We start from the raw sequence: 18,623 nt of genomic DNA on the forward strand, positions 1-18,623 counted from the left end.
AGCAATTCACTGTGTGGCTCAGCTCTTTGAGCTGTATTGGGAGGCCTGGAACTTGGGGACAGAGCTGGTGTGTGATTGACATGCTCTGTAGTTAGATGGACAAATTGGGTACTTTTAAAGGTCAGGGAGGGGTGGTGGGGGGAGGTTGAAGTTGCTGGTGAGTTTTGTTGGAATGTGGGTCCATAGGTGGTCTTAGAAAGATTCCTGAGGGAGTCTGGTAGTCTTGACCAGTAGAGAGGTCACAAAGGAAGGTCTTGACAAGATTGAGGAGCAAGCTTATTAGTTGATCAAGAAGAGTGCTGTAACAAGTTGGGTGCCAGAAAAATCACAGCAAGAATAACAAGGCTGTGACTCTAGGTATGATACATGATTTGTGAAACTCCTAAAACTTAGGTGAAAATCTGACATTATGTGAACTTCAGATACTTTGAAAGACAATAGCGGGGCTATTTTGTTTATTTTAAGAGAATCAGAATGAGACGGAAAAAATGTTTGTTGGGTTGATTACATGCTCTCACCGTGTTTCTGCCTGGCTATCACACCAACAGTTTTTGACTGACATCTAGTGGTGCTATACTTACACTACTCATTGTCCCTGGAAACAAATGTCAGAAAATGCTCAGGCTGTTTTACTGTAGGCATTTTCTAGGGTGACATTTTGAATCAGACAGAAGACATTTATTGAGAATCTGTGGCATGTCAGGTACCATCCTGTGCATTTGAGATTTTCAGTGACATGTTTTCTCTTCTATAAACTCAGAGATTTTGAAAATATAGCTGAGCAAATCTGCTATAAACTCGCTGAATTTTAACACACAGCTGAGAAGATTCACTTTAAACTCACAGAATGTGGATATATAGGTGAGAAGATCCACTATTAGCTCACGGGATTTGAATACATAGCTGATCAGATTGGCTATTAACCCGTGAATTGACTGGTAGCTAAGCAGATCTACTATTAACTCATGGAATTTGTAGCTGAGCAGATCCACAGGACAGGTAATTTATTTATAAACTTAACACACGTTTGTGTTGTGATTTTCACATGTGAGGCCTTGCATATTTCTCGTGGCTTTGAGAGCCGTGTCAGTCCTTCAGGTTAAGTATATACTTAAGAAGATAAAAGGCTGGTTTGTGCTGGGCACACGTGAGAAACTGCAGAGTACTCCGTACTGTGGGTCTCACTGAAGCATTTTGCAGATTTGCCTGTAAGTTAACATTAAAGTTCTTATCTTTCAGCTATGCCTACCCAAATATTTACAGTGTTTACAAATGAATCAACATCTGGGATTTTAATTTAAAATGATTTAGGAGGATCTGAGTGGGCTTAAATGGAACAAGATTTTCATAGTTCTTTAGGTAGGTTCCTGGGGCTTTGTGCTGTTAGCCTGTCTGGTTCTGAGTGTGGGAAACATTCCCATGGCAAAACTTTTAAAGATCTAGATGTATCTGATTTGAAAAAATTTAACATGAGTGAGTTCAAACATAGTCTGCTTTTTTTTAAAGTTGTAAAAAAATGTTTTTCTCCATTTTTTAAAGGTCAGGTTGCGTGAAGGGACTATATATTTGTTTCTAGTATACGTAACTGTGATTGCAACATAACAGGTTCCATCCAGTTCCATCCCGAGATTATTATAACTTGAGACCAGGAACTCTTAAAGTTGTGAGATCTGCAGATTGGGAGGGAAATCTTGAATGTACTAACTAGCATTCTGAAAATGAGCTTGTTGAATAGAATTTGGAGAACACCTCGATTTAATAAATTACTTCCCCCCCCCATTTGTTTTTGCCCTTACCACAAAAGAAGAAAAAGAGGCTAACAAATCAGCTGTAGTATCTTAGTGTTTGGTTATATAATATGTGCATTTTAAAACATTGGGTAGTTTGTCTCTTTTAGGATCTTAAGATGACTTTTATAGCTGGATGTGGTGACTCATGTCTGTAATCTCAGCCTTGAGAATCTAAGACAGGAGAGTTGCTGTGAGTTTGAGATCAGCCTGGTGACAGTGCATTCCTGGGCAACTTGAGCTACAGAGTTTGAGGTGGTGTTTCAGTGAGCACATAGCATGGGCGCCTTTTCACTGATCCCATTTCCTTTGGCTGCATAACCAGCAATGGGATTGCTAGGTCTCGTGGATTTTTTTATTCATTCATTTATTTATTTGAAGAAACTTTATACTGTTTTCCATAGTAGTTGTGTTGGTTTTATGTCAACTTGACACATGCTAGAGTCATTTGGGACGAGAGACTCCTTTTCCGCTTTTTTTTTTCCTTTGTTAATTTGAACAATAATCTACCATGTTCTATTGGTCTCAAATAATTTGTACTTACAAGTGCTACAGTTATTTATTATTTGTATTGATCTTAATTTTGAAAAACAACCTAGTAAAGAAGTTCATATTTTAGTAGGAGCAGACAATGCCCCAGGCTCTATGGTTTCCTTGAAATAACCTGTGAGCTAACTCTTTTGCCAATTCCCAGTCTTAAATTTTATTTATAGTTAAAAACCATGTAAGGAAAATGAGTACATAAAAAGAATTTAGATTTATTTTAAAAATTAAGCCTTACAAGTATTTTTATTTTTAAAATTTTGTTTTTTGAGATTATAATTACATCATTTTCCCTTTCTCTTTTTCCCCCTTCAACCTTTCCTATATTCCTACCTCCCTAGTCTCTCTCATACCTATGGATTCTTTTCCTTTAGTAGTAGTAGTTGTTACTGGTTTGTGTGTGTGTGTGTATGTGTGTGTGAGCGCGTGCGCTCAGTCTGTACTATGTTACTTGTGTGTATGTGTTTCCAAGACTGACTTTTTGGTATTGGATAACCAATTGGGGGACTCTTTGCCCGGGGTAACTTGTGCTCCCACTCTCGGCATTTCATATTTGCCTGTACATCTTTGTCTATGACTGAGGACTTGAGTTACTCCTTCCATGTTAGCATGTCTATCAGTATTGTCCTTGTTTAGCTCATGTTTAGGCTTTTGTGTCAATATGACGTCATGGGTGTAACTTCTCTGACTCTGCTAGGAGACACAGTCTCACATCAGCCATCCTGTTGGCTGGCTTTTGCCATCTTTCTGCCCCTCTTGACACTGACCCCTGAGCCTTAGATGTAGGAGTTGTTCTTTCCTATGTATCCACTGGAACTGAGATTCATGGCTCTGCATTTTGATCAGCTGTAATTGTATGTAATGGCCTCCATCTGTTGCAAAGACAATTTTCCTTGATGAAGGGTGAGGACTACCCTTTCCTGTGGGTATAAGGATAAATATTTAATATGTAGTTAGGGATTATGCCTACTTAGTAAAGTGGGAATTATAAGTTCTCCAAGATCTATGACTTCACTAGCCCCAGGTAATTGGGTAGATATCCAGTACCAGGCATGACTTCCCTCTTGTTGAGCAGTTAGAGAGCTGTTGGTTACTGCCAGGGTATACATACCACTATTGCACCCTTAGGGTTATCATGCCATGATGGTTGCTGTGGTTCATAGACATCATATGTAGCTGGGTAAGACTGTTGGTTGTTTCCTCTCCTTTGGAAGCTTGTGTGACACATTTTGGTATCACGAGAACTAGTCCGCAGGTAAGAGACATTCAAGTCAGGTCCAGCTCAGGTTCTCTGGGTGGAAAATGATCTGTCCATATATTCAAAATCAGTGAGTTAATAGTGGATCTGCTCAGCTATATATTCAGATTTTATGAGTTAGTAGTGGATTTGCTCAACTATATATTCAAATTCAATGCATGGTGACTTAGCAATAGGGACTTTACTTCCACCTCTTAGAAGCAGCCAGGGGCAACAGCAATAGCCTGTGATGTTTTGGAACTCTCTTGGACCACTTTGACCAACAGCTCAGAAGAGGGCTTCTCATGCTTGGTGTTAGGGTTTTTTGTTAGTTTATCAGCCCAGATGGGATCATTTCATTTAAACAGTATACATATACGTATACTTATATTCAGACTGAGATGTATTACAGATATTTTTAGATGGGTAGATAATTGTATGGTTCCTTCCTTATGGTTTTCTCTGACATCCTTAGTATTAATTTTACCCTCTTCCCTCCTTCTTCTGTGTTTATCTCCTGCCCTCCTTTGTTAGTTAACACCTCCCCGGTTTTCCACTCTCTTCAGATCAATTATATCCTGTTGGAAGAGGGGTGTTAGTTGAGAAAATGCCCTCATGACAGTTCTGCCTGGCATTTTCTTATTAATAATTGATGTGGAAGAGTCTAGCCCACTGTGGACAGTGAGCACTGGACAGGTGATCCTGCATTGTGTAAGAAAGCAGCTGAGGAAGCCATGGTGAGGAAGCCAGTCGGTGGTGCTCCTCCTTGGCCTCTGCCCAAGTTCTTGCCTTGATTTTCTTCAGTGATAGGAGTATGACCTGACATCAACCGTGTGACCTGAGAGTTGTAAGCTCAAGTAACTCCTTTGCCTCTAGAGTTGCTTTGGTCATGGAGCTTTATCACAGCAGTAGAAACCCTAAGACAGCTGTGTCACTTTGCATTGCCACCTGTGCACAGGGCTTCCCTCTTGCTGGTCCTTAACAACACTTGTAGCCATCGTGCTTGGGATGAAGTTCTAGCTCATTTTAGTTTTGATTTACATTTCTTTGCTACTTAGTAATGGGGAACTTTTTTCCCCAGTATGTGTTGACCACCTATATGTCTGCTGAGAAGTATCTGTCTATTCACATCTCTTTAATGGGTTGGATTTCTTCTTTTTTTTTTTTTGCTATTGAATTTTTGTTGTTCCTTAATATTTTGATTATCAACTTTTTTCAGATGTGTAATTTGCAGTATTTTCTCTTGTTCTATGTGCTATCTCTTGACTGTGATGAGCATTTCCTATTTCTATGCAGAATCATTTTATTTGCTTTTTGTTTGCTATATTTCTGGAGGCGATGTGAATATAAGTGCATTACATATTTGCGCATATGTGACAATACATGTTATTTTCGTCTGACCATAGGTACATTTACTTTGTTCTGGAGCTATATGATTCCCTGGTTGTCATGATCTGTTACTCTGTGGATCATTTGTGGTCTTTTTTGTAACTGGCTGTCTTAGTTAGGGTTTTGGAAAACATTTAATTGGGGTGGCTCATTTACGGTTTCAGAGGCTCAGTCCATTATCATCATGGTGGGGAGGATGGCAGTGTACAAGCAGACGTGGTGCTGGCTGAATCTTGATCAGAAGGCAGCAGGAAGTGAACTTGTGTGTAACACTAAATAAAGAGTGAGCACAGGAGACCTCAAAGTCCACCCCTACAGTGACACATTTCCTCCAACAAGGACACACCTACTTCAACAAGTTCACACCTTCTAATAGTGCCACTCCCTTTGGGGGCCATTTTCTTTCAAACCACTACACTGGCATAGGTCAAAGGTTGTCTCTTTATAGTTTGTTTGCTCTGTGTACTTTATACTTAAAAATTTCAGGTACTCTAAATGCTGCAGGTGATTTCAATTGGAGCATTCTCCAAAGAAGTTCATTATAGATTTACATCATCTCTCTTGACTCTAGAGATGTCCTCCTTAGTCTAAGTCACCAATCTCTTTGGAGGGAGTCTAGTTCACAACAGAGATGTTGGAACATTTTGTGTCTGTACCTTTATGCCCTCTTTCTCTTTCATGTCTGTTTTCTTTGGACTGTACTCTTCAGCTTTCTACTAATTGACAGTTGAGTTTAATGGACAACTTCTCAGCCAGTGTTTTCTGATTACCTGCAGGGATACAAGTTTGATGTCTTCTCACAGGGCTTGTCTTGATCTGTGTGTAAACCTTGTCTGTAAACTTGGTTTATAATAAAAAGAGCATAGTCATATATTTAATATCTCTATGTTAGTCTTCACAGCAGCTTTGTCAGGTAGGCTTAATTATTGTTGTTACCACATTGCAGGTGAGCAAACTGGCACATGTAAACAGGTTATGTAAAAAAATCACTTGGAGATAAAATTGCCAGATTAGTGCTCAGTTAAATTTGACATTAATATCAGTAACTAATAGTCATTAGTTAGAACATGTATCAAATATTTCAAAATTTGGTAGCAGAAATGTAAAGTAAATGGTAAACGGTAAAGGTGGAGTTTTAAACCAAATGTTCTGGTGTAGGGTCTACATGTTTCATAAGTACTCCATTACCCTAGGCACAGAATCACACTCTCCCGGGTATTGAGACTTGGATAGCCCCTCTACTTGTATATTAATTCTTTTTACTTAAGCTACAACTGATCACATTATTGTAAAGTTTATGTGCTCCGATTTCAAGTATAATCCTGAGCCTTGAGTCAGTTCATGTGTGCTTTTCATGACTTCTTAATCAAGCCTGGCCACTTCTTTTAGCCTTTTGCATGTACGGTTCATTCACTTGCTTATTTTTCTACAAAGACAAAGATTTAGTTACTTATATGACTATGCTAATATAAGTACTTTGAGAAAGTCAATGGGAAGACTCCTGAATAAGATACTTGACCTTTAAAATGTGTTCTCTGTATCTTAAAAGAGTCAAGAATCGGGGAAGTAAAGGCCGAGAAATGGAAGCGACTTTCTAAGAGTCACCGAGGCTGCTGTCTGGAGGCAGAGGAGTACTTCTCCCTGTTGAATTAGTAAAACTCAGGATTGGACTTTTCGTTTACATGTCCAGAAACGAGTGTACAAGAACTAGTGTCCTATGAGATTAATGACACACATTTTATTTACTTACTGTCTTATTTTTGTTTGTTTGGTGTATATGTGTTATATGCATATGTGTATGTGTGTGAATGTAGGTACACCTACTCATGCAGAAGTGTAAATAACTTTGCATGTCATACTCTATCACTTTCCACTTTGTTTTTTTGAGGCATACTACACTGAACTAGAGCTCACCGTTACAGCTGGCTGGCCAGCCTGTGAGCTCTAGACATCTGCCTGTCTAGAGCTGGTTATAAGTGTGTGCTACTGTGCTTGCCTTTTACATGGGTGGTAGAGATCCAAACGCGGGTACTCATCTCAGCAAGAAGCACTCTATCCACTGAGCAGTCTCTTTAACATTCATTCATTCATTCATCTGAGACAAGGTTTTGCTCTGTAGCTTAACTGGTCTCAAACTCATGATCCTAATGCCTTCACCTTCTGGGTGTTTAAATCATAAATATGTAAAACCATGCTTGGCTTGATATGCATTTTAAGTTTGATTGTGTGTGTGTGTATGTGTACTGTTAAGATGAATGAACCAAATGTCTAACTCAAAATATAGAATTTGAAGACATGTACATTCCTACTGCTTATATTTAAGGGATACATGAAGTGCAGTTTTCTTTTTTGTAAAAGGGATTATGTTAGACCCAGGTAGAATTTAGGAGCAAATTTGTTCTCAGCATATGTTATGGTTTATTGATATGGTTGGCTTCTCTTTTAATCATTCCACCTCCATAGGACTTTGACTTGTCAATAGCAAATTGATTGACTTTACAAAAGAAGCCATTGCAAAAGTAGTGTTGCCTTTGTAGATGTCAGAACCAAATTATTTTCGTCATCGCTCCTCTGTGTATGTAAACTTTTCTACCAGAAGTTTTAGGTGTCACCACATTGCTACCCAGCTAACTTTTTATTATTTTGTAGAATGTAGTCATTTCCATTTAATACATATTTGCAGCAAGCTCTTATTTTTTCATTATTTTATTTGTATAGATGTTTGCCTGCATATAAATCTGTGTGCCATCCGTTGCCTGGTACTCAAGAAGGCCAGTAGAAAGTATCAGATTCCCTGGAACTGAAGTTACAGATGGTTGTGAGCTGCCATGTGGATGCTGGAAATTGAACCTGGATCCTCTGAAAGAGAAGCTGGTGCTCTTAACTGCTGAGCCATCTCTATAGTCTCTATATTTTATATTTTAAAATGAGACAGATGTGAAGACATCAATAAGAAAGCAAATGTCTTCACCTTTCAGTGAAAGCAATGCCTTCATAAAGCAAAATATTAAATTCCCAGATCTTTAGCCAAAATGATAAGCGGTTTTCCTTTAATTTGAACTGTTGTAAATGGTTGGTTGGTCACAAAGGGATCTAGCTTGATTAGCTTCTTAATTAGAATTCAGTGTTTGCATTTTGAATAACTTAAATTGAGATATACTTTTTTTCTTATAAATTGCAGCTGTGGCAGTATATTATAAGAAGTTGTCCCTAGGTGATTTTTGTCATTGAGTTAGTGTTGTAGTGTGTATTTACACAGACTTAGATGGGGATGTAACTCATTGGCAAAGCTCTCATTTGAAATGCAAGCCCTAGGTTCCATCCCAGCACTACAAAGAAAAAACAGCTAAAAATGAGGTAGATAGCATGACCTTTATACAACTAACTAGTGCTGTATGGTTTAGCCACTATTGCATATGGTTTGTCACTGACAAACTGTTAGGCTCGTGACTGTAGTTGTAAGTGGCCTTGTATCAATAAAGTCGGGCAAAGTTGGATTAATGTTAGTTACTGAGATGCCACATTTGAATTCATTCCTGGGTGCAAATCTCTACCCTGCCCCTGTCGAATGCTTAGTTTCTCACTCTTGCTCAGTCATATGACAGTCTTTGAATCACAATTCCTTTCTCCAAAGCTTATGAGAGTTAAACTAAGTAATATGTTCATTCATCAACTTAGTAATTGCTTATTAGATGCCATCTCCGTGCCAACCATTGTTCTAGGTGCTGTGGATATTAGGGATACATTTCCTGCCCATATTCTTCATGGGTGACACATACAGCAAATACAGAAGCAAATATGTAATTTTCTGTGAGCACAAGAATAGAAAAATTCAAGTGAGAAAGGGGTCTATGACCATACCATCCTGAATGCCTAGTCTCCTTTGATCTCAAGTGAGAAAGGGGTCTATGACCATACCATCCTGAATGCCTAGTCTCCTTTGATCTCAAGTGAGAAAGGGAATGGAGCCCATGCCTGCTGACTTCTGAAACATAAATGATTGCCACGATAGTAGGATGGCTTAGGTAGTTGAGTCATCAATTTCTTTTTTAGAGGGTTTCTTTCAACTACAGAGCTAGTTATGAACAGGAGTAACCGATTGATGGACTGTTATAGAGAAATGTCTTTTGAGCCTCCTTTGTGCACAGATGATAATATTTATTCAGTTTCATGTGGTAATAATGGAGAATTCTCATATGTGACACCCTCTTCTCCCCAGTGTTGCTGTGTAGTAAGTAGCATTAGATTACCCTATACAAGTATGTGCCTTGTTACTCAGTTACATTCCTCTTTAAATGTCTGTGTCTTCTACTTTAGTGGGTCTCAACTTTGGGCACTTACCTCAGATTGTCTGGAGCCAGTCTACAGACCCGAATTACTAACTCAGCCCCAGGTGATGCTGATGCTCCTCTGTTCTGGACCTTGAAAACTGTGGGGTTTTGGTTTTGTTTGCACTCCACAGTTCTCATCATGGTGTTTATCATTCAGTTGGTCTGTTCTCTCTTCTTCGACTCTTTCCTTGACAGCTATTTAATGGAAACTGTTATTCTCACATTCTAGTGAGTATTAGGGTCACCTGGGAAACTTGTTAACAAAACAAAATTCTGTTTGGACCCTAGAGCATTCATTTTTCATAAGTACTGTGAGTTTCCATACAGTCGATCAGTGGACCACAGCTTGTGAAATACTGACTCTCCCAGTTAGGTTTTTTATTGTTGTGAAAAGACACCATGATCACAGCAACTCTTGGAAAGAAAGCATTTAATTCAGGTGGCAGTTTACAGTTTCAGAGGTTCAGTCCATTATCATCATGTCAGGGAGTGTGGTGGTGTGCAGTTAGAAGTTGACTGTCATACTGAGCGAAGCTTGACCAAACGAGACCTCAAAGCCCGCCCCCACAATGACACACTTCCTCCAATAAGGCCATACCCACTTCAACAAGGCCGCACCTTCTAATAATGCCACTTCCTTTGTAGGCCATTTTCTTTCAAACCACTATACTGACTGTATTCAGGTTGGTGGTGTTCTCATTGTCACCATTGTATGCTGTATGTGTCTTTAGTCAATTTTTATACTATCTTGTCATTTATTTATGTCTCCCCCCATATGTCTCACCTCTTAGAAGAAAAGAATGTCTTCAGTGTTTAGCACCATTCAGTATTAGAAAGCAGTAGTCTGGGCATTGCAGTATAACAAGCTTTGGCACTTGTTAGCTCTGTGACCTTGTAAGATCTTTAATCCCTTCCAGGCTTTGGTCCTCTTTGTTCTCTGTGGTCATTATATTTATTAACTATGGGAACTAGGAGCTGTGAGATATGCATGGCATATAATGTAGTCATGAATACACAGAATATACTCAGTGAATGGAAACTATCAATTTGGTTGTCGTTGTGTTATAGAAGAAGCAAATACATGCTCATTTAATGAAAATCCCTATAGTCTTACGTTAGCAAAAAATTCAGGTTGTGTTTAATATTTTATGGCTACTCTCATTTTATTTTTGAGAGTTTAAATTAAAAAATACTGTAAAGTAAAACCATGCCTTGGGCTTTTTTTCTTTCCTAGGAAAGCAAAGAAACCGATTGGAACCGATGGATACCATATTTGTTAAACAAGTGAAGGAAGGAGGACCTGCCTCTGAGGCTGGACTGTGCACAGGTGCTAGTCATCAGTGTCTCGTAATTCATTTTACTTTCCTTACACAGTGTTTTCTGTACTTTTTCCTGTTCTCGTCTTTTGTGTACTTTTTTTTCCCTCTTCTCATCTGTTATTATTGTTTCTGAGATAAGTTACATCTTTCTTGAAACTCAATGGATGTAGCTGAACAGACAGAACAATGAAACTTGATAAAGTATGAGCACTTTTAGTTAAGACACAGACTTGCAATCCCTCTTAAATTTACAGTTGAATTTTAACAAAAGAATTACAAAACAATAAACAATACTTCTCTAGTGTAATTGAGGTGATCTTTGATCTCTAGATCTAGACATGCCCGATCCGGCAGGTAGCATACAGGATGGCTGAGCTTTCCTGAGTACCTGCAAGTGCCTTCATTTGTAGGTATCAGTGGGAGTGGTCTATTGAGGTAGATAGCTGCTTGATATTGTATCCTGTTAATTTGCTTTGTGAGTTTAATAAAACTAACTCAAGATCAAAAATTAGCAAATACTATAGGATATGTCTTATTGTTTTTAGGCATAAAACAATTTAAAATATAAGTTGACAACTTCTATAAACTTTTTTAGTCCCTTTGAATAAAGTGTATTTTCAGCTACAAATAAGTAATGAGTACCACTGCTAAGATTAACTAGGATGTATTGTAATTATCCGTATCATATTTAAAGTAACCCTTATTTTAATACTATTAATATGCATGGAATGCATATTAGTATCTGCACATATGGAATCCCATTAGAATGCATCACCTATCATATTCTAAGTGTCATATTTTGAGAAAATACATTGGAGATAATATGCTAAGCACACAAAAATACTTTATTTCTATTTTCCATTCCTCTGTCCTTTGTCCTTTCTTACCTTTCTATTCCTGTAATCTAGTATATTCCCCCATTAAAATAAAGAGTAAGTTAATAGATACAAAGTAAAAAAAAAACCACATGCATCCATATTCAAATTTTGTAGTACACTCATCAACTAGCCAGATATGTAGATAGAAAGAACACTGTGACTCAGTGGATAAAACCAGATGATACTGTTGAAATATTAACAGTCAGCATTTGAAGCCTGATGGGCAAGTGGAGGAGTAACTGGTAGTTCTTCAAGTCTTTTTTTTTTTTTTTTTTTTTTTTTTCTTTTGGTTTTTTCAAGACAGGGTTTCTCTGTAGCTGTGGAGGCTGTCCTGAAACTTGCTCTGTAGACCAGGCTGGCCTGGAACTCAAAAAGATCTGCCTGCCTCTGCATATGCTGTTTCCTTCCTTCCTTCCTTCCTTCCTTCCTTCCTTCCTTCCTTCCTTCCTTCCTTCTGTCCGTCCATTCATCCATCCATCCTTTTTATTATTCTTTGTAATTATTGTTCTTTGAAGGTGACCGGATTATAAAAGTCAATGGAGAAAGTGTCATAGGAAAGACCTATTCCCAAGTAATTGCTCTCATTCAGAACAGGTAAGATTCTTGAAAATGGATTAATGTTGGTTAAAACCCTATACAAGTCGGTTTCATGCAGTACTGTGCTCTTGTGTGGAACTGGGATGACACAGAACTCCCCCATTCAGTGGATAATGCATCTGCTGTTGCCAGGCATTATCCCACTGATTGCTCAGTAGGCTTGCAAATTTGTAATGTTCACAGGGTTTGAGAGCACTCATTGCAGAAATAATGCACACTTGGTTTTCTAAAAAAAAAAAAAAATTCTAACTGAGATGCACATTTTAAATATATTTACTGAATAAAATCATTGGCTTATATTCCTTCATTTGTTTTAACAATCTCAGCAAGATATTCTTTTTAAATCCATTTGCCTGAAGTCTACAGAACGATAGAATTTTGAGCTCTAAATGTAAATAGATATTTATAGGATAAGTATTTGTAGGACCACAAAGACAATAGCATTTTTTTAAAAAATCCAAAGTCAAAGAGGTCACAATATTGAGTTTCTATCAAGCATACGTTATGAGTCTGGCATCCAATCCCATCTTTGTTCTAAGAGGTTCTTCCCCAATTCAAATCATAATTTTTGGATTATTGAATGATTCCTCTTAGCTTTATTCACCGGTTTATAACTCAATGAGATTCTTCATTTTCTAAAAGGTAAGAGTTTGTGTCTCAGTCAAAGACAACCTGGGGCGGGTGTCTTCTTCCTCAGGAACACTATCCACCTCATTTGAGACACTCTTATTCCCTGGAGCTCACCAAGTAGATTAGACTGGCTGTCTAGAGATTCCCTCCACCGCCATTGGAATTACAAATCGTGCCACCACTCTTGGAATTTTTAGGTGGGTTCTGAATATCCACTTAGCAAGCATTCAGTGCAAACTCCCTGCCATCCTAAGGTGTCCCCCCCTTTTTTATTTGTTTTGTTTTTTTGGTTTTTCGAGACAGGGTTTCTCTGTATTATTTTGGAAACTGTCTGGGAACTCGCTCTGTAGAGCAGGCTGGCCTCAAACTCACAGAGATCCACCTGCCTCTGCCTTCCGAGTGCTGGGATTAAAGGCATGTGCCACCAAGGCCATCCTAAGGTTTTCTTTTTCAAGGGTCCCTAGCTATGTCTACAGCAGTTTGTGCCCTGTTTAAATTATTTAAATTAATGTCCTAATGAATTTTGATGTTTTCACAATGAAATGACACGATCATGATTAATTGATCTCAGAGTATTCTCTTTGCTGTTTTATAATGAAATTCCTAGAGAAGCCAGGTCATGGATGTAATGTAGGTGATGGCGGCAAAGCCTCTGCAGAGGCAGCAGGAGAGATGTGCACATTCTTCCTTTCTAGCAACCAAGATCACCAGCACACCAAACCTAATCTCTGTTTCTCACAGTTCCACATAATCCCTCTATTATGGGCACTTAGGGGTGCAGATCTTTCAGGGTAACATGAGAATGGCTGTCTAAAATTTCAGCCACAAGCAATTTGATAATGAGAGAAAGCTGTTTATGATGTTACTGTCTTTCGAATGTTGTACAGTAGCAGGCAAAGCAGCCGGAAGCTACTGAGCTGCTGCAGTGTTTTAATGTAGGACTGTCACTGCAGGGGACTTCTCTACATTGTATGCGTTTTTGGCCACCCATAACATTAAAGTGCAAGGGCTTCCCTGTTTTGGTTCACCAGCCTCCTGGAATATCAACATAAACAGACACAGGCAAATTATTGGATTTTGAACTTTTTTTCCATTTTATGTTGGGATTATGTATTAGTCTCTGAGGGTATTAAAGGGAAGCTAAGATAATTGTTAGGTTGAAATGCCCCCACTATCCTTAATATATCTAAATATCAATCCAGGCCATGTCACAGAGTTCAGCTGTTTCCTTCTTGAGTTCTCTCCTTCCTCCCTTGTTTTTTTTTCTGTGCTGCAGCTGAAACCAGGGTCTCCCAATGCCCTGTGTAAATCCAGGGAGCCTTCTCCATTGCAGCTATCAGAGACCTACAGTGCCAGCATGAAGGGCTTTGAGCTGCACCTGTAAAATTCTCAGACTAAATCTTAGGGATAAAACAAATAGTTGAAGAGATGCTGAAGTTGGAATTACTCTAGTAGAGATGATGGTGAGCTGATGTCGTCACTTCTGAGGCTAAGATGGAATTTTCATAATTAGGATGTTTAGATCTGCTTGAAATGTTAAATTTCTGGCGTGTAGTAAGTTATAGTTCAGGGCCCAGAACTTAAAAAAAAATCAAACGAAGAAAGTTACTAGAAGAGTTTTTGGTTTTGCATTGATGAATTTTGTTGATAATAAAAACATATAATTTGTCTTATGGCTTAAATAAGCAATAAAGAATATTCTTACAAGTTTTGTCCTAAACCTATTTATTGAGTGACTTTTTATTTCTGAATAGCAGCACATGGTAAAGAGAGCTCACTTGATTATGAACTGTGCACACTTACGTGGGGTGCCCTCTTTTGTATGTCACTTACCCCTGTACTAACAACTTTTTCATAGGCTTTGTCTTGGAAGTAATGATTTAAAATGCTCCTAAAGCATTCTGAGTTAAGAGTTTGTTGCCCAGCCTCCTGCCTCCACTGACAGTGTTGTGCTCATTTTCAGTGACACCACACTGGAGCTCAGTGTTATGCCAAAGGATGAAGATATTCTCCAAGTGGTAAGTTTTCTCCAGATAGAAATTGTTTCATAGGCATGAATATTAAGATGACTTTGAAAGGAAGGTGATTTGTATAGAAAAAAGATTATAGAATAACAACCTCCTGATTCACTTAGCAGGATTTGGATTTCTGTACATTTTATAAGAAAAAGAGACAACTGTTATACATTATTTGGAATTAAGTGACACGGGACTGTTTTATAATTCCCACAGTGAAGTCCCCTGGAGCTGAGGGCTGAACTCAAGGCCTTGGGCTATTTCACAACTTCTAATTTCACAGTAGACTGTTAATGTTACCATTTAGGATGAAATTCCTGAACAGTTAAGCAAGGCCAAAGGTCAGAGTGTATATGCATATCCTTAGGAATGAGAGTTTTTGTTTTTTAATATGTGAATAAAAGTTTCAAGAAAGTAGATACTAAATGTTCTTATTAAATGTTACTGTTTAAAGTTAGCACAGCAGTTTTGTTTATAGGACTGACTCATTCCTTTAGAAGTATTCATTGTAGAAGTATTCATTGTAGCTGGGCAGTGGTGGCCCACACCTTAATCCCAGCACTCGGGAGGCAGAGGCAGGCGGATCTCTGTGAGTTTGAGACCAGCCCGGTCTTCAAGAGCTAGTTCCAGGACAGCCTCCAAAGCCACAGAGAAACTCTGTCTCCCCAAAAAAGTATTCATTTTGAATGGACGCTATAGCTTATTAGGAATACATCTGAGGAAATGAAACAGTGTAGGTACAAACATTAGTGTTTAGTGTAAAACATTTTCCTGATTGTTAGAAAGAAATGTATGTAAGGGACTATTTAACACCTAAGTGTAAAAATTACTTAGGGTAAAAGGATAATAAAATGTAAATTTCATTCAAAACAATGTTTTTAATGGACTTGGCAGGTCGACACTTCGTTTACACACAGGCCACTAGTGATGATGATCCTTCTTGGTGATTTGTTTTATACTTACAGCTAAACTCAGTAAAACAGGGAATATAGCTTGAATGTAGTTCAACAGACTACTAAACTTTTTTTTTAAAGCAAAAAAGTCAGTAAGGACACCCAAATGATTCATCTTCTTTGCTGACATATAAAATATGAGTTAACTGAAATTCATGGAGCTCAATCCCAAGTGTCCTCGAGGCATGATGCTTTCCTTAGGTATGACTCACTGTTGATTACAGAGTATTCTTCCCAAGAGTGTGGACTAGGGGCTGGGGGAGACTCAACCAGAAAGGCATAGGTACAGTGTAGTCACAGAATAACTCATATCAGCGCCTGAGATGGATGCTTCTAGGAACTAGTCTATACGTAGAGGATTTTTCTCTAACACTCTGCTGACACCAGTGCTACAGGGTATGCTATGAATTCAGTAAACCTGGAATCTGAAGACTTGAAGGTAGACTCGACTTCAAAACTGAAGTGTCATGAGCTTTAGTTACTTTTCCTCACCAGCAGCAGGTACTGGTGGAACACTGTGGCTGGTATTGTCCTGAATTTCTAAGCTTGGAATTGAATGCAGAACTCAGTCACTGTCTATTGTGTGATAGATGAAGAACAGCGAACGATTTCATGCAACTGTGAGAACAAGATCAGAGGAGGACTGGGCATGGTAGCACACACCTTTAATACCAGCACTGGGGAGCCAAGAGGCAGGCAGATCTCTGAGTTCCAGGCCAGCCTGGTCTATGAAGGAAGTTCCAGGACGGCCAAGGCTATTGCACAGAGAAACCCTGTCACAAACAAACAAAAATCCAAACAACAGAAACAGACCGACCGACCAAAAATCATCAGAGGAAAACTAGGTCATCCTCCTGTATAATTCTTTACAGCAAGTATACAATAAAGTAAAGTGCACAGCGCCATAAACATAGAATGGAATGGGCTCATAGGTCTGGGCCCAGCAACAAAGATTGTGGTAGACTAAAATCTGAAATTTACTCTCAAAACATTTTTAAAGTTACTTCAATCATAAATTTAAAAGCATGTACCCTTAATGGTAAAAGAAAACCCTACCTTTATACGTAGCCTTAACTCTCATTTCAGATCATTAGGAAATCAAAAGGGTGCATGTATAACATAATTAATACATAATATGCACTGTCTTGTGAAGGACAGTAGGCTATGGCTACTTCTTTTCTGAAGCATAATTTTATGGGATTATAGACAAGCATCGTCTTTGGGGTTCTGTTGCTATGGTGAGACACCATGGCCATGGCAACTCTTTTAAAGGAAGACATTTAATTTATTTGGGACTGGCTTATAGTTCAGAGGTTTGACACATAGGCGGATGCGGTGCTGGAGAGTAGCTCAGAGTACTACATCCACATTGGCAAGCAGCGGGAAGAGAGAGTGACACTGGGCCTGAGTTGAGCTTCTGAAAACTCAAAGCCCACCCCAGTGACACACTTACTCCAAAAGACTACACCTCCAAATAGTGCCATTCATGGTGGGCCTGTGGGAGCCATTTTCACTGAGATTATCACAAGCATCATTTTTGGAACTATTATAAATATGCAAAGAGAACCACGGTTTTGTTTTAACCTTACATAGAAAGATACTGTGTTTTAGTATAGATTCTGGGACTAAATTATTTCACAAGAGACCTTGAAGCCTTATATAAGTATTTACATTGAGTTTAAATTTGTTTTTAATTTTGAAGACTCCATTGGGGTTTAAAAAGAAAAATAAAACTGAGTAGCTAAATAGCAATTCTTAATGATATTGATAGCAATAATCATATAGTTTCAGGTAATTTTTTTCCATACAGAATGACTCAGTATTATCATAAAAGAATACGAATTAATACCATTATATAAGAACATACTGCTTTGTTTTGCTTAAGGGGTATTTTGTGCCCTTTAATTGGTGCCTGCTGATAACTCAAAGGTTCCCTGAAGAGTACTTAAAGCACTCATTGAAAGATTTGATGTGTGTAACCAAGCACATGAGAGGAAGCACAACGCAGTCATAGACGTGAGCAAGTTAGAATCACCAGTTCTCTTTTCAGAATGGAAAATACTATCTTTATACTCAGGGTTCATGGGCCAGAAAAGTTGCGTATTCTGGTCCCATCCAAATAACCTGTTCTTATTAATACTTCTTTCCTTACACCCAAAGCATTCTGTAGATGGCCTTGGAGGGAAAAAAATGGTAGTTATGAATTGTCCATTCCTAATTTGCTTCCCCAGTATTTTTGGGACTAATTTGTGCTATATATTTATGCTTCTTGAGATTGCCATCTACAGCCCTGATTTATTCTTGAGTATAGAGACCTTAGGAATACTGTTATTTCTCCATGGTTGGTTAGCTGGGGAGACCCATTTGTTCCCAAATTTAGTGTCCAGAATTTCTGTATACAAATTTTAGTTATATATGAAGAATATAAAATCTAAAGTATTTTGTAGATAATGTTCCTCCTCAAATTTGAATGAGTTACCTTTAAATTATTGCAGAATGGCCTTTCCAAGCAGGTGTAAAGACTTTATGGGGAGTAAGTATGTGTATGTTCTCTTCAAGTACAATGTGTTCTCGTGCAGTAGAGGTTTGCCAAAGCTTCCTAGCTTCTCTGACATTGCTGGCTGTAGGAACCTGCCCTCCTTTCCAGGCAGCCCCTGAAATTACACAAACCCACTACAGGAAATACTGCAGGGCAGTCCACAATGCTCTCTTAGACTGTTATTTTTTTTTATCAGCATGAAAAAGCCAGGCTTGTTATGTCCAGATACATACGTCATGTTCATATTGACAGTATTTATGCTATAAAAATATAGTTTGTTTGTATGTTTATAGATTTAGCTTTGATTACTCACTGTATTCTAGACTGTGTTCTGTAATACTCATTACCACTACAAATTATACTCTGGAAGTGATATCTTTATGTCTAGCCAATAGTTATTTCATA

General features: G+C 38.3%; 1 protein-coding gene across 9 annotated transcripts in view; it reads left to right on the forward strand.

Annotated features, from left to right (window-relative positions):
* Positions 1 to 18,623, forward strand: part of Arhgap21 (Rho GTPase activating protein 21) — a 116,906-nt gene that overhangs the window by 64,845 nt on the left and 33,438 nt on the right. For all 9 annotated transcript variants that reach the window (XM_013122517.3, XM_021234456.2, XM_005082694.4 and 6 more), the window contains 3 exons: positions 10,522 to 10,614; positions 12,000 to 12,078; positions 14,675 to 14,729. In XM_013122517.3, the coding sequence (XP_012977971.1) occupies positions 10,522 to 10,614; positions 12,000 to 12,078; positions 14,675 to 14,729 (227 nt within the window). The remainder of the gene's footprint in view (positions 1 to 10,521; positions 10,615 to 11,999; positions 12,079 to 14,674; positions 14,730 to 18,623) is intronic.

This window comes from Mesocricetus auratus, unplaced genomic scaffold (genome assembly GCF_017639785.1).
Source record: "Mesocricetus auratus isolate SY011 unplaced genomic scaffold, BCM_Maur_2.0 Super-Scaffold_100013, whole genome shotgun sequence".
NCBI classification, from domain to species: Eukaryota; Metazoa; Chordata; class Mammalia; order Rodentia; family Cricetidae; genus Mesocricetus; species Mesocricetus auratus.